Source organism: Etheostoma cragini, chromosome 14, assembly GCF_013103735.1.
Source record: "Etheostoma cragini isolate CJK2018 chromosome 14, CSU_Ecrag_1.0, whole genome shotgun sequence".
In the NCBI taxonomy this organism is placed as follows: Eukaryota; Metazoa; Chordata; class Actinopteri; order Perciformes; family Percidae; genus Etheostoma; species Etheostoma cragini.
In genome coordinates, this window is record NC_048420.1 from 14,421,621 (window position 1) to 14,437,239 (window position 15,619).

The following is a 15,619-nucleotide window of genomic DNA, read 5'->3' on the forward strand; positions in this document are numbered from 1 at the left end:
TATATAAACTACGTGATTGTATATTGAGTGACTTACACTCCCTCCTGGTGAAATAAGAAGTCATCTGTTGCCAGAGAGGAAGGTGTGTGGTACTTCTGTTGAGAACGCTTAAAACATACAGAAAGAGGAAATTACTTGGGCAGAAGGACAAGTTCATTTAGCCAGAGAGGAACTGGTTAAACAATGCTGCAAAATAAGGAAAAAACAGTGTTGTCATAAATATAGAACAGAATGACAACATGGAGATTTCAGGCAAACAGGGAACAAATTCAACAACATAAAAATTCCTGTTCAGGTAAAGAGCCTTTGGACTCTTAGAGAATCATATTTAAACATCTATCAGTCATCATGTATCATTTCACCAAAACTCCACCCTTGCATGTGCTGTATAAAATTATAACACAGTAATAATAACACAATAACACACAGGCCAGTAGCCAGCCTAGTGGAAGAGGGGGACCTTTTGCAGTTTATCCCTCATTTTGTATTTAATTATGAAGTTGTAATACTTCATTTTGATGTCCTTGCCCTCGCAGGTTTAGCTGTAAGTGCACAAAGTAAGTTGCGTGGATTGTTGATACATTAGATTGTTACATGTGCGCGCCAGTTAACACATTCATAAAAATTGTGTTTTTAAAAAGATTTGGGCTTTGGTTTGGTTTGGATCATTTTTATTTGACACAGTATCTGCTCAGACTCTAGGGTTTGTTCTCACCACGTCTCTCTCCTCTTCATACGGGCTGTCGGGGGGACTCTGCTGGTCCACTTTCACGTACGAGCTGTGACTGACGGTGGTCACCTCATACGGACTCTGTTCGTAGATCACCCGCGACGACTCTTCTGCCTCCACCCTGTAGTGAAGCCCTGCTCCCGTCATGAAGACGGGCGCGTACACCTCGGCCTTCACCACGGCCACAGCAGGCGCGTCTCCGTCCCCTGACACCACCTCGGTTGAGCTGCCGAAGTCTTCCCGTTTGGTCTCCTGGTGCTCCGTGTTCAGAGACAGGTTCACAGGAACAGATTTGAGGACTTGAACACGGTTGTCCACCATCTCCACCTCACTTTGGCTGCTGGGGTTGCTCACCAATGCAGTCCTAAAAAAAAAAACATGGATGAAAATCCAGATCCCCATTATGTCACCAAATCTTTTGTATTTTCTCAGTGCAGCATGTGCTCAATTCATTCAGTATCAGTGCTTCAAGTGAAACAAGACTCAATGGTCCCTGATATTTCCACACATGCATACTAGAAGTGCTTGTCTCATATCACTATCTTATGGAAATTGTGTTTTATTTTTAATAAAACCGAAAGTGTTTCATATTTAACTGCTTACCACCTGTCAAATACTGCAGTCACTGAGCTCCAGGATTTAATTCCACAGACACATTGCTGAGAAAGCTCTGCTAGCAACTACACATTTACCTTTTTTTTTTTTTCTGTCTATATATTTGCAACCTTGAGCCCGAAATTGAAATACTTATTCTTATTCACTGACCTCTTCTCTTGTTCCTCCGTAATTTCAACTACTTTAGGAACTGACAGAAGCCTCTTTTCTTTAGGCACCTGGAAGTAAAAAAAGGAGTGTGTGTTATGTTGGCCTCTTATCTTTAATTAACATTTTTCTTATTCCTGAAGACAGAGAAAGTCAGAATATGTTGGAAGCTGAGTGATTTATTTCTCCGTCCTTTATTATGTTTGATAAACGGTTAGAAAGGTGGTTTAATAATAATGAGTGTGTTGGGATTTCATTTGTTGGACTTCCACTGACCAATATAATACTCTGAGCATATTAAATTTTAAACAGTCCGTGTAATTGGGGAAATGTCTAGAAGTCTAAATGAATATGCTACTAAATAAAAAAATGAATAGGATATGAATTCTTTCTCCGTGCTTTTCGTTTATCATGTGGCTTTTTCTCAAAACAGACAATGGTTCATTTTATTTGAGTTATGTTATAGTTGTAAAGAAGAATAAGATGCAGACAGTCCTTAAGATTTTCTAATAAACGTGCAAGAAAGAGTACAATGCATGACATCCGAATATTTTAAGCATTCAGACTTTTACAGCTCTTACTTAAAAGTGAAGGACATCTCAGAACATGCTTGACTTAATCTTCTTTAAAGTAAAAAATAAAGCTATCTTCAAATGTCTGGGGTGTCCGATCACCACCCACACACCCAAAAGATATTCAATGTATTAAACACACAAACAAAGAAAAGCATTAAATGCAGACCTTGTAGTAGTCGTAGAGCAGGCCCAGGGCGTTGGCGCTGTCCTCGTCCCCGTTGATGCTCATCATGGCCTTGGTGGCGGCTGTCAGCGGGTTCTCCAGGTACGACCTCCATGCCTCGTCCTCACTGGTGTAAGCTCGCCGCACTGCGGGGTAGGAGCTCTCGTTGGGGACCACCACAACCAGACGCTTACTGGAAGACAATGCATGGACATTTTCATTCAAGTGGACATAGATCCAGTAAATGAATCTGCTGGTTTTAGTTTCACAATAATCTTAAATGCGCTTGCTTTACTCGTCGTTCTGATATTTAAAATGAGCTAGTCACTTGTCATTATTTTGGACATTTTCTATATCAAATAAGTTTTCATAAAAGAATTCAAAATGTATGTACCATAGCCATTTTCATGTGTGTATTGTGTGTTTACATGGGTTTGTACTCTGTTGGCACACTTAAGTCACAGACCAGTTAAACACCAAGTGTTGTCACAACATCTCTTCAAACTCAGCCAATCACAAGAGAGACTCTGAATGTGTCAACTTGCGCTTGTTGTACAATGCTTGGTAACAGTATAATGTCACACCTTCAGGAATGGTATTAGAAGAGGTCAGTTATTTCGCTATTTTCTCATTGTAGTTCTTTTTTTCTGTTTTTCTTCCTTCAACATTCAGTTTGCTTAAATCAAACTCAATCAAACTAACATTGTTAATCAATATGGAAATATTAATCAGGAATATTCTAAAATCATCTATAGCCTACATCTTGGAAACTAATCAACAACATGAAATAACAAATCTATATTTCTGTTGTGGTTTCTCTAACTGACATTTACTCCTGTCTGCCAGCTCTAACTGCCAAATAAAACAAACCCGCCACTAATCTCTGACGTCACACTGATGCAAACCTTCATGGGAAAAGGTGTAAGTGAAGAGACACCCAGGATGAACTGTTTTTATCCTGTCTGGCTCATATTATCACATTTGATTGTATATTTCTTATTTTAATGTTACAAATTCTGCTCAACTACTCCAACCAACGGCTGCAAATAGAGAGTTGACATGAAGGTATGAAAAGGCCAAAGACATCTAGGTGATGTTTCTGATTTCAACAACTCTACTCTGGTGGATCTGATTAAATATAACCACTGTGGGTCATAATAGGGGCAGGCAGTTGTTGTCACTGATGCATGAAACAGCATCACTGCACTTACACTTTGAGACTTTAAGTTCTTTTAAATACACAATAATAATAATAATAATAATAATAATAATAATAATAATAGACCACACTAATGTTATGAACAAGTGCCCGATTTCAATACTATACGTAGATTAATAATAATACAGTTATTCCTATTTATAACTAAGACTATTAACAAATGTAGAGCTAAGTTATGGATGCAAACTCAAACTATGTCAGATCATCTGTAACATTATGAGACGTTTGTCAGCCAAGGCCTCCTCAGCCATTTCGGGTGTTTAAGAAAATATTAAAAATGTAAGTAGAATTTTTTTTCAGCCATTGCCTAAAGAAGTTCTAAAGAAGTTGGTCAAAACTTATTTTTTTTTTCTCATTGTCGTAGAAGTAGCTTTAGCACACAAGTTATAATGTATTCTTTAATAATTTTATAAAGGAGTTTCTACTGTTACAAAACAACACAGTAGGCCCACCGGCAAAACACACTGCCCTCATTCACACGCAGACCCATCGTGCCCTGTAGGCCGTAAAAATATGAAAACAGTTATGCAACAAAAAAAGCTAAAACTCGTATTTTCAGTCAAAGACATCAAAGTGTTTTGAAAATCCAGTTCTTGCACTTTGAGGGGTTTTTTTTCAGTAAAAAAAATGGCGAATTTAGCTTTAATGAAATGCACGGCGCCAAGTTTACTTGTTTCCTCCAAGAAAATAGTTTAATATTTGCCACACATATCCAAAAGTAGCCTAATATAACCACAACGTTCATTTCATCCTCGGATACAACCTAGGCCTACGTATAAAAAAAGTGATTCTTTAAATGAATAAAAAGAAAAGTTTTCCTTCTAAGTGGAAACCATCAAAGATCCTCTCGGCAGGCTCGATCACTTACTTGTCTGTCTCCTGTGACATATTTTGCTTCCTCTACGGTTCTTCCTTGTGAAACTGGACTTTCAAGTCGGAGCAGGTAATAGAATGAGTGAGTTGCCAGAAGTTGGGCTACAGGTAAGTCGACTTTTCTCGCCCCGCTTCTTCTTCTTCTCTCTCTCTCTCTCTCTCTCTCTCTCTCTCTCTCTCCCTCTATCTCTCCTCCGATCCACCTGGCAGGTAAAGCCGCTTTTGTCCCCAAACAGCCAATCACTCTGCGTGTCTTGTGTTCAATTTATAATGAGATCATAACAAATATCCACACATCTTGCTGCCGTGCATTATTATATTTGCCTTCGTTTGCTTTAATGACATGAAATTCTTTCACTATAAAAAGAAAAGAAAAGAATTGAAGGTGAGGGCGAGTCTGACGCTGATTGGCTGCTGCAGATTGAGCCGGGCTCTGATTGGCTGGTGGGCCAGAGAGGCAGGTAGCCACCTCACTTGCAAGCAACGGAAAAGACGGCATTGAAGGCAAAATAATGACACGGAAAACAGGGAAACACAAGCAACTACTGAGGTTTAACGTCTGAAATAAACTTCTCTGCCTCTGGATTTGATTTTATTCTAAATAAATAAGAGCTTTAGCCTATATAAAAACAAGTGGGTTAAAAGTTGTTGGCTAAATGGAGTAATGATAGCCTCATAGTTGGCCTTAGACTGAGGCTTTGAGGTTTGAACGTTTCCCCCCTCTCTAAATCTTCATAATGACTTGTCTGTGAGTGTCTGTGAGTGTCTGTGTTGCAGGTCATCTCAGAGCAGACAGAAGGCAAGGAGGACCCCTGTCATTAGTTGGCACACTCATTGTCCCCTTAATGAAGCCATTGTATGAGGAGACCCTAGTGTTTGGGATTAACCTACTCGAGCAAACAGTGTGTGTGTGTGTGTGTGTGTGTGTGTGTGTGTGTGTGTGTGTGTGTGTGTTTGTGTGTGTGTGTGTCTTAATGCTTGAGCACTGCTGAGGTAGGCCACAGTTTGTGACCACTGCCCCTTAATTGTTTTCATTATTATTGTAAATAGACAGATGATTTAATTAATTGCAAAGGAGACTTAAAGTACATGTACATGATTATAAGTGCAAGTCTAGTAGATAACATATAATGTCTCATATTGTATAGTATATACTATATATAGTATGGTTTGTTTATTTTCAAGAGATTTTCACCACACCCAAGTTACACCATTTAAAATACTAGATAAAAACTTAATACAGAGTCATTTTCATTGGTGGAAGGTAACTAAGTATGTTTACTGAAGTACTGGACTTAAGTACATATTAGAGGGGTTTGTAGGCCTACTTTACTTAAGTCTTTCAAGTTTGTGCTACTTCATACTTCTATTCCACTACATGTTGTAGAGGTAAATATTGTACTTTATTTTATTCTGTACGTGTTTCACAGCTGTAGTAGGAGTTTGAATTGAATTATTTGTGATGGAGTGTTTTTACATAGTAGTATTGGTACTTTTACTTAAGTAAATAATCCAAGTATTCATCCAACACTGTTCTACTCCGCTAGATTACAGAGGAAAACAGTTTACTTTTTATTCCACTACACAGCTGGTAAATATCTCGGAACTTTTTCGGGAAGGAGAAACTGCTCCTCAGTTGAATTTTCTAAAAACGGTTGGGTTGCAATTTTCTAACTGGTTTTATGTCCTATCGAGGTGTTTGCATGACAAAATGCAAACCTTTTGTGTATGAATGCCTTAAGGCACTCTTATATGGAAATCTACAAATTACGTTTCATATTCAGTTAAACCGTCGACTGTTGTGTGTTTGTTTGGTGCGTGTATGAAGAGCAAGCATGTTTTCATGTGCAATGATCACTACTATCCTCCCTTGTCTAATTTGTTTTACAGAGCACCTGGGCCTTTCCTGAGCTCTCTCTGTGTGTGTGTGTGTTTAAATGGAACTGCTAGATAAATACAGGTGGGGTCCTTTAGTTCACCCAGACAGAGAGATGAACAAAGATTAAGAGAAACAGAAAACCTTGGTTAAAGTAGGAGATAAATAATGAATAGCTGATGTATTCCGAGCATATTTCTACCAAACTTTATTACCACTTTTTCCAATGAACATGGACAGATTACTGACTGGACCTATGCAGCACATGCCCTAAGAGCATCAGGGTGTGCTGTCAGAGCCTCTGTTGGAAATGACTGTTCTTGTTGGAAAGTCAGTCAAACATTTACAAAACAGATGTCTCATAATCTGTCCAAGCGAATAATAAAATCTTGTCAGAAACAAATTGAGAAGTATGTTCTGCTTGACTTAATCAAAATAATGTTTAGTTTATTTTTAAAAGCTTTTATCTGTACCTTTCCCTATGTGACTTCTCCCAGCTGGAATGTTTGCCATGTGGCTGTATGACAGCTGAAATGGTGTGAAGGCCACGATACAAGCTGCCACAAGCAGGCATGGGCAAGACAGAAAGTCAGGGGCCAGGAGCCACAGAATACCTATCTCTCTGTGTGTGTGTGTGTGTCTGTGTTTGTGTGTCCCACTCTGTGAGAGCGGTGAAAGGCATACCTGAGTTTTTTTGCAGAGAGAAGCAGCTTGTCTGGACTTGGCCAGGATTAGGTGTCAGAGTCTCCCTGTTTGAGTACAGAATCTCACAGCTGAGACAGAGACGGAGAGTTGTGGGGGGATGTGTCGTTCCCCAGATGGACAGCAGTGAGGAAAACAGGAGGGGAGATGAACGAAGAGTAGAAGGAGTAAAACATAACATGAGGAGGGAGGTGAGAGATGACCGGAAACATAAAAAGTGGAAGCTGAGCAGATTAAGGCACATTTTACACAGATAAATATCCATCTCTCTAAATGAATAGATAAAATCAACCCCGACCTGCGATACTACACCCATCTCAAAGGGTACCAGAAAACATCTGGGGTGGGGTTAGAGGAATAGAAAAAGACAAATACATTTATTGGACACAAAGTTATGTTCCGAGAGGAAAAATCATCCGTTTTCTTTTGATCTGCTCGTAACTCAAGATGAGCCACAAATAAATATTGTTTTATTATAAGGGTTTAGGATATTCTATAAGACATTATGTTTTATGCATCATGGTATTTCAACTGCAAAATAGTTAAAAACATGTTATAGCCTACTCATCACTACCAACCTTGTATGGTCTAAATCAGAAATTCCATGACATTTGTGATATGGTAAAACTGACATTTGATTCAATGCTGTTGACCTGATTCTCTAATTCGCCAGTGTTCAGCTTCAGAGCTGCTGCCGTTAGTGAGGTTAGTGAATGCTGTCACCACCTTCACAATCAGCCTCTGTCTGACCGGCTCATGTCTGCCCGACCCCAGACCTCGCCTCTCCTTCTGTTGCACTCTGCATGTAGAAGTGTTTGTGTGTGTGTCTTTGTGTGTCGAGGTAGGAAATTAACTTTTTTCCCCCTGAAGGCATGGTTTGCCCTCTTGATGTGATTTCTTGGGGCATGTCAGGGTCAATTTTAGTAAACCACTGAACAAAAACCATTGCATTCCAAAAAAGCAGTCCATTTGTGCCATTAAGTTTAGTTTTAACTTTTCTACCCTTAGAGATAAATCTATGTGTGATGTTGAAGGGTTTAATTTTTAATCTGATTTCATTTTTCTTCACAAATTACACAAAAAACATAGCAGTTAAATGCTTTATTACCCTTTGTGTGCTATATATGTCGATCACGTCACGTGGTACGAGATCTCTAAAGGCAGCAGTGAAAATTACCAGCATGTGGATGTGTTGTGACTGTGTCACGGCTTGTGTACAGCCAGCCCGACTGGTCTGGCAACATTGTGGCATGTCATGCTGCGTGCAGCAGCAGCAGTGGACTGTGGCAAAAAAAGGGAAAACTTAAAGAGGGAGCCGTGAAAGGAAGTGACCAATGGGGAAGATGAAATCCAACTTCCTCTTCCCTCAACAGCCTCAAGAGAAACAAGGAGGTCACACTCGCTCTCTGATAGCCACTGTTTCTCTCTCTCAGTGTGACGTTTTGTTACCAGACAAGTTTCGCTATACCCTACAATGCATCTTAAATGAATATTTCTTAACCTTGGCTTAACCTCTGGAAAAATAGCTAAACCTGGATATGTGGTTATGCAGTGAGAAACATAAACCAGAAACTGCAAAAGATATTATATATACCAAAAGGATTCAGAATCAACTTGGCCAAGCAGAAAATGAGCTTGAAAGGCCTTGTGGCAGGAGTAAAGGACCCAAATAGGAAAAAGTAATCTCAGGCTATCTGTGGCAAACCCCTGCTTATTCAAACACACAATGGACAGCCAGATAATATTCTCCTCCACTATTGAATAGCTGACACCTGGAAGATTTGCTTTCACACAGGCCCTAAGGCTGGACAACCTCACCCCAAACCTAAGCTGGCAAGTCCCTGCACAACAACCTCCAGGGCGGGGGGGAACTTGAGCAATGTGTGGCATTGGTCTTTTTTTTCTCTCTCCCTTCTTTCTTTAACTTTTCGCTCTATTCTGAAAGCATAATCACATCCTTCTCTCTTGAGAGATATTACCCCCTCTTCACAAAAGGATTGTCTCTCTCTCTTATCATGAGGGGGGGAGAGCAGGAAGGTGGAGGGGGGCGCAATAGCAGGCTGGACAATTTTCTCACAATGATACAATTTCTCTCAAGAAAGTCATGACACCTAACTGTTGGGAAGTTTTCCAACAGGAATGAGTACTATCATGACTGTTAGTGAATACACACACACACACACACACACACACACACACACACACACACACACACACTGACTTCTTTCTTCCTAATATAGACAATTAAAATAATGCAACTCACAACTAGACAAGCACAAACTAGGATTTATTATTTTTTTCACAGACTGATTGATATTTTGATGTTATTGGGATAACACATGACGTTTTGTTTCCATCATGTCCTAACTGGAATTTCTGTTAATTTACATATTAGCTGCATTCAGTCAAATCCAGAGTGGAGGTGAACAGCTCCACTTTTACACAAAGTCACAGAAGATAAATGTGCAGTCCAATGACCATATTGTATAACTTTACAACTGGACATTCAAAACAGATCTTAGTGGACCAGCAGTGTATACAAATCTTTGAATTTGAGTTTGAGATTGTTATAATGATAATAGAGCTCTTTTAATATTACAGCCATTAGGTACATGTAAGTATTAGTGTTAGGTGCACATGATGTGGATGATGGTACCACTATAACTTATTTTTCCATACAACACACCAGTCCACAGTATGCTGAATGTAGTCTTACATAGACTACCTGCCACCTAGTGTTGCTTTGGGGGAAGATCGCGTTTCATCATTTATATCTCAAAATCTGTGTGTTGCAAAGAGTTTGGTCTTGTCCTCACACAGCAGTAAAACCAACAATAAGCATAAAATAAGGTGTAAAAGCTTTATTTTTTGTTTATTTGTTTCACTCACATAAATTCAAATCTCATAAAAGAAATATAAAATACATGTGAGGGTGTGGTACAAACCTCTCATGGCTTATATTAAAACCACACCCAAAGGACATTCCAAATGTAAAATGTAGACATACATAATCATTAGTATTTTAAATTATTAGTGTTCAAAAGTTTGATATCAAATACATTTTAAAAAGAGAAATACATGCAGAGAAAGAAATAAGTAGCGGAAGACGTAATTGCTGGATTTACAGTTTAAATAATAGCTTTCTAAGAGGGATATTTATTTCAACTCAAAAGATGATTCCATTAAATGTATGTTTTAGTTCCACAATATCTCCATGTAATTCAATAGAAAACTGGCCACATTGTGTTTTATACCAAGGAAGATGAAGCGTCATGTCTTGTAATTATGGAAATGTAAATTGTTCACAGAATATTTAAAACACACGTTTTTAAATATTTCGCTTTAAACACAAATGTAAAAATGTGCAATTGAAACAAAAACAAAGAGCAAGAAAAGAGGTAGACAACTATTTTTCCTTTTATTTTTTATGTACAACAAAACAATAAAACATGAACCATGGATCCAATAGTTAATGGCGTTATTATTGCATACATTCTCGTTCTCAAATGTGCTTATAATTGCAAGTACACTATTCAAATCCCATACATATATGTGAATAGTCTACCTAAGTTACCACACAAATATTTAGATGGTAAATCTCCTAATTCCAAATAAATAATGAAACACTGTTATTAGGCTACCAGGCCTGTCTCAACACGCCCATTTTTTGCAGCTTATAATGCAATAATAAGCACAAAAGCATCATGAATAAAACAATGGATAAACCATTATTTCTAACTTGGGCTCACCATGAAGCATTTAATTCATATACAGTATGTATGTATATATATATATATATATATATATATATATACTGTATATAACTGATTTACTTTCTTCTACTTATTCCAGTTTGTGTTGATGTGTACTAATCAAACCCCGCCACATGGGGGCGACATTGCCAACGTCCTGTGTCTGCATCATGGTGACTGCACACATGGACATATAAAGATATAAATCTTTATATGTCTGTGACTACACAGTCAGCCCAAGCCCTTGAGCAACACTACCAGTGCATACATATATTTCTTCTATAGTTGTAAAAATTGAATAGCGCTTACGTACTTCTACCATCGGTTAGTTAATTTTTCCCTACTATTAGTAAAACATTGTTAATAAAATAAACTACTTTCCACTACTGCCTCTGCGCATGCTCACTACTACACATAGATACGATTTTTGTGTTATCCTGTAATTCACTAAAATCTAATTTAGGTAAACTGCCCCTAACATAAGACATTATTGATATAAAATATGTACGTATGATTGTACAAGGTTTTTTAAACCATGAAACTTTTTAATTCCTGTTAAAGTCGAAATATACGAGAGCCTTTGAACGCAGCAATAGCTTTCAGCTGTCTGAGAACTGAGCAGCTGTCATACTTGTGTGTGTGTGCGCGCGCGTCCAGCAAACGACACGTACGGTTACTTGTAGGAGGTAAGATTTGCTGTCCTTTTTAAAATGTTCTTAACTATAACATATCGATGGTATCGTTTCCTGGTTAACTATACCATCATGTCGACCCCTTTATTCAATTTAAGGTTAGCTGGCTAGCTAACGATAGCCATAGTGAGCTAAAGTTAGCATGTATGCTAACCCACGTTAACAGCTCGATTAACGCAGTTAGTGCAGGGGACAACAAACTACCGTCACCTCGATAACAATGAGCCAGATGTGCTGTGGTAACTTCTGTGTAATTAGTAACAATTACATTATACATTATATTTCTCAATTTCTAAGCACCAATAAACTAGTTTTTAAATCAGCTGGCTAACACATGGTGTTGCCACAAGTTAACACACTGAGTGCTCAGCAAGCTTACCATATTTGTCATAAGATAACCAACACTAGTTACCACTGAATACGTTGCTGACTAACAGCATACTATTAATAGACGTTACTAGTAAGCAAGGCTGGATTACCACCGGGGTATAGTGGGGCAATCACCCCAAGTCCCTAGACATTCAGGGGCCTTGAATGCTCCAGGGTCACCCTCAGAGAGTGATGATTTGGGAGTACCTAAAACAAAAGTTTACAATCTGTTAAAGGCCTAAAGGTGGCTGCTGCATTGGTAACTTGCATTGTGTCGAAATCTTGAGGCCCATTGCTGTGAGGGTAAGAGAGAACTTGTTCCTCTCCCCAATACCACTCTCTTAAATGCCAATTGCAAGTAAATCTGTAGCACAACCTACCAGACCTGGTCCTATTCCAAGAAACTTATTTGTTATCTTTGCTGATTAAAACCTGGAACAGAACTACCCAGACAATTGCTTCCTGGAATCAGCCCCTAAGCTAAGCAGTTCTAATGTTGTTTAGTTTCCCGTGTCCTAAATGTCTTTCATGGTTCCATTACACATACCCTCATCTAAGTAAAGGTTTTGTTGTTTCTGTTTCATCTAAAAGCACCTGCATTTCAAGCTTTATTTTGTTTACTTTGCCTGACCCCGGCCGACTGGCAGTTGTTGGTTCTTTTTGGTGCTTTGCTTTTCTTTTTCCAGTGTTTATAGCCACTAAATATGTAGCTTCCTATAAGAAAAGCCTTGCATTGGCTCTACAAACGATTGATCGAAAATAAAGAGAGAATTGCCCTGACAGTACACATGGTTTTGTGCAAACCTTCTCTGTGGGCAGTTAAATAACTATTCAGTGACTTGTTGATGGTAGATGAGTGGGCTACCAACAGTGATAGAAAGTTAAGTATGTACACAACTAGGGCTGCGAAATATGAGGAAAATATGCGATGTTCAACAACGTTGAGTATTTTGATAACGATATTACTGGTGATAAATAAACAGATATTTAAGTGTTCTTAGTTCTGCCGTATTCAGCATTCTGCTATTACACAGCTAACTGCTTGCTGAAATTAAGGCAAATACAAGGAAATCATTTCCATCATTTTATTAAACAAATTGAGCATGGGCCTGAATATAAAAGGAAGCACTTAAAAAGAATGACTGTTACTTTTTAAAGTGCAGTTTTCTACTGCTATTTTCTTTCCATTAACAAATCTGTCGTGAGTGTCTTTTGCTATAAGTCGCAACCTTTTTGTATATCGTGATGACGATAAAAAACAAAAGACGCTATGTTGTGAAGCCCTGTCCACAACACTGATGTGTATCTGTAAACATTGAGTCCTTTTGTCCTTGCTTTCTACCCGTAGGCTTGGCCAGAATGGCACGCGGGCATCAGAAGCTTCAGTCTCAGCAGAAAAACGCCAAGAAGCAGGCGGAAATGAAGAAGACCAAAAGTCATGATCAGAAGACGGCAGCCAAGGCAGCACTAGTGTTCACCTGCGCTGTGTGCAGGGTGAGTATGAAGTCTCAACTCTGACAACCCAGAAGCCAAAACCTGACTCAGGTTTTTCCTGTTTTTCAGTTTAACCTAAAAATTCTGCTGGGGTTTGGTCCCTTTTCTTTTAGATTTGTATAACATGCTCTGAGACGCTATATTTTCAAAAACAAGGCCTCTGCTACGTCCTGAAAACATTACAGTATATTTGTTCCTTCCTGCAGTCCCAGATGCCCGACCCAAAAACCTTCAAGCAACACTTTGAGAGCAAGCACCCGAAATCCCCTCTGCCCCCCGAGTTAGAGGGAGTGGAGGCATAAAAGCTCACCCTGGATACCGAACCGATTTTCCTTCTAGGCCCTGCACCAACTCTGCACTTATCTCAGTCTGACAGCAATGGAGGATTTGATGTAACTAACATGAGGTCTTTATCTCCATTTAGGCTTTAACAGATCAGGTTACCTTTAACACAATGCTTCCTCCCATCCAGTCCTCCTTTTCGCTTGTGTGTAAATACACGCGGGCAAAATTGAAATGCCGGTTTTAATTTCAGGGCCACTGAAGTACTGTACAAACCAGTAAGAATCCAAGTGGTGGAGGAGGATGTCTCCCTTTGTATTCACACGGTCTCTCAGAACAGACGCATCACTGCCCTGATGCACATAGGAGTATTTCTCGCTGCCAGCTCTTGTACCTCTCTATCTAAAGCTTTGATGGATTGAATTGTCCGATAAAACCTTTTATAGAAAACTTCACACATGAGGTAAACACATACAGTGTCCTTTAAACAAAGCATGGGTTGCTTAGGTGGGTGAACTCTGATTTTAAATTGCTGCAATCAGGGCAATGAAAAATATGACCTTGTTAATTCTATTTGTGCTTAGAGAATTGATTTAAAAGGAGGCTATGATTATTTTTTTCATGTCAGTTGTTAAATATGGAATTCCTCCACAGCTGTCTGCCATGTTATACCGCAATATTTCATCTCACTAATCATAATTTCATGTTAAAAATGAGAAATGTTGCTAGTGATTTCCAAGCTGCTACATGAATTGTAAATTCATAATTATTAGAGGATTGTTGGCGACATGTGTACACTTGGAAAATGTATGAGTGCTCCAATGATGTATTATAGCATTTTATTAAATTTTACTTTGTTGTATATCTGCGTTTCTCTACAAAGTGTTTCTTTCTGAGGGCTTTGTAGGAAGCACCCTTATCTGTTTTATCTGCCTCGGTGGACTAAATCTCCCTTCTGGCTTTCACGGTTTAGTTGGCTCATTTACTTTTACTGACAGTTCAATATTTACTGTCCCGATTGACTGCATTTCTCTGCTGCTCTGCTCACATAGTGCAAACAGTTTTTTCTTCTTTACGTTATGTAAATGTGAATTCTTTGTAGGACTAACTACCACTTTAATGTGCGATAATGAATAAGGATGAATGTTTGTTTACACAGTATTGTATTTTAGTCCATCAGGAGCTATACTATTATGGCAGCAAGAGAGAGAAAGGAAGACTCAGAGAGTAACTGACAGCTGACTTGGACGTCATCCCAGGTGGCAGTTTTCATAATCTACACGTTATCATAAACTTGTACATTTGCTGCACTTGGAGGTTTAAACACAACCTTTACATTGTGGAGGCTTATAGCTTTTGGGGTTTCTTTCTGGGTTAAACTGCAAAACACAGATGATGTCATTGGGTTGTAGTAAACAGTTAAGAACAGGAAAAAAACAATTAACATTAACAACTCAAACTTCAACCGGAAACTCATATGCAGAAAACATAAAAAAAATCAAAGCATTTTGAAAAGGGAAAGTGTTATGCATGGAAAACAAGACTTTGACGCATATAAGAATCCCAATGTCGAATATGTAACGGCTATTCAAATTTTAATGAAACGTATCGGTGGTGCGATGTAGAACCTGATAACAACCGTCATAAAAGCCTTGTATCAGCCAAACTGCTAGAAACCGGAAATGACTTAGTTACGATGACAGCAGCGGCACTGTTAATTAACAAAAACAATGAATCCTGTCTCAAACCGCAGTTGCTCGACCAGCTAAAAATGATGTCTTTGACTCTTTCGTCACAAAAATCCTTCATTTTCTGTGCTCCCTTTTCTCCAGCTGTGACAGATGCATTAGTTCAGCTCGGACTTAGTGACTGAAAAGCTGTACTGTAACGTCAATAAATCACTAGAGCACTGCATTTTGTGGTGTAACAAGTTTCGCCTTGTATTAACACTGTCTCTTGTAAAAGGTCACAAAACGAGAAATAACTTGTTTTCCCTTTTATTCTGAAGAACAGAAAAACAAAGCCAGTGCTGTGCCTCTTTATTTTCTTTAAGGTTTGAGCAGCCTGACTAAATGAGTCATAGCACTGTTCCTCTGTCTCCTCAAACAACTCACCTCCTCCTTTCCAATC

At 38.8% G+C, this 15,619-nt stretch overlaps 2 protein-coding genes across 2 annotated transcripts in view; one reads left to right on the forward strand and one right to left on the reverse strand.

Moving 5' to 3' along the window:
* grhl2b (grainyhead-like transcription factor 2b) overlaps window positions 1–4,659 on the reverse strand; it is a 17,258-nt gene extending 12,599 nt beyond the window's left edge. The window contains exons 1-5 of the mRNA XM_034892039.1: window positions 4,318–4,659; window positions 2,234–2,423; window positions 1,496–1,563; window positions 716–1,094; window positions 37–107 (exon numbers count right to left, since the gene is read on the reverse strand). Of these exons, the coding sequence (XP_034747930.1) occupies window positions 37–107; window positions 716–1,094; window positions 1,496–1,563; window positions 2,234–2,423; window positions 4,318–4,337 (728 nt within the window). The 5' untranslated portion in view covers window positions 4,338–4,659. The remainder of the gene's footprint in view (window positions 1–36; window positions 108–715; window positions 1,095–1,495; window positions 1,564–2,233; window positions 2,424–4,317) is intronic.
* Window positions 4,660–11,072: 6,413 nt separating this feature from the next.
* Window positions 11,073–14,027, forward strand: znf706 (zinc finger protein 706). Its single transcript, XM_034891836.1, has 3 exons — window positions 11,073–11,338; window positions 13,062–13,207; window positions 13,414–14,027. The coding sequence occupies exons 2-3, from the start codon at window positions 13,073–13,075 to the stop codon at window positions 13,507–13,509; spliced, it is 231 nt and encodes a 76-aa protein (XP_034747727.1). The 5' UTR covers window positions 11,073–11,338; window positions 13,062–13,072; the 3' UTR covers window positions 13,510–14,027.
* Window positions 14,028–15,619: the final 1,592 nt, after the last annotated feature.

Excerpts from the sequence above, each read along its gene's own strand:
- znf706 (XM_034891836.1), top strand. The coding sequence starts at position 13,073 with ATGGCACGCGGGCATCAGAAGCTTCAGTCTCAGCAGAAAAACGCCAAG. Across the intron at positions 13,208-13,413 it reads TCACCTGCGCTGTGTGCAGG|TCCCAGATGCCCGACCCAAA; the intron begins GTGAGTATGAAG and ends TCCTTCCTGCAG.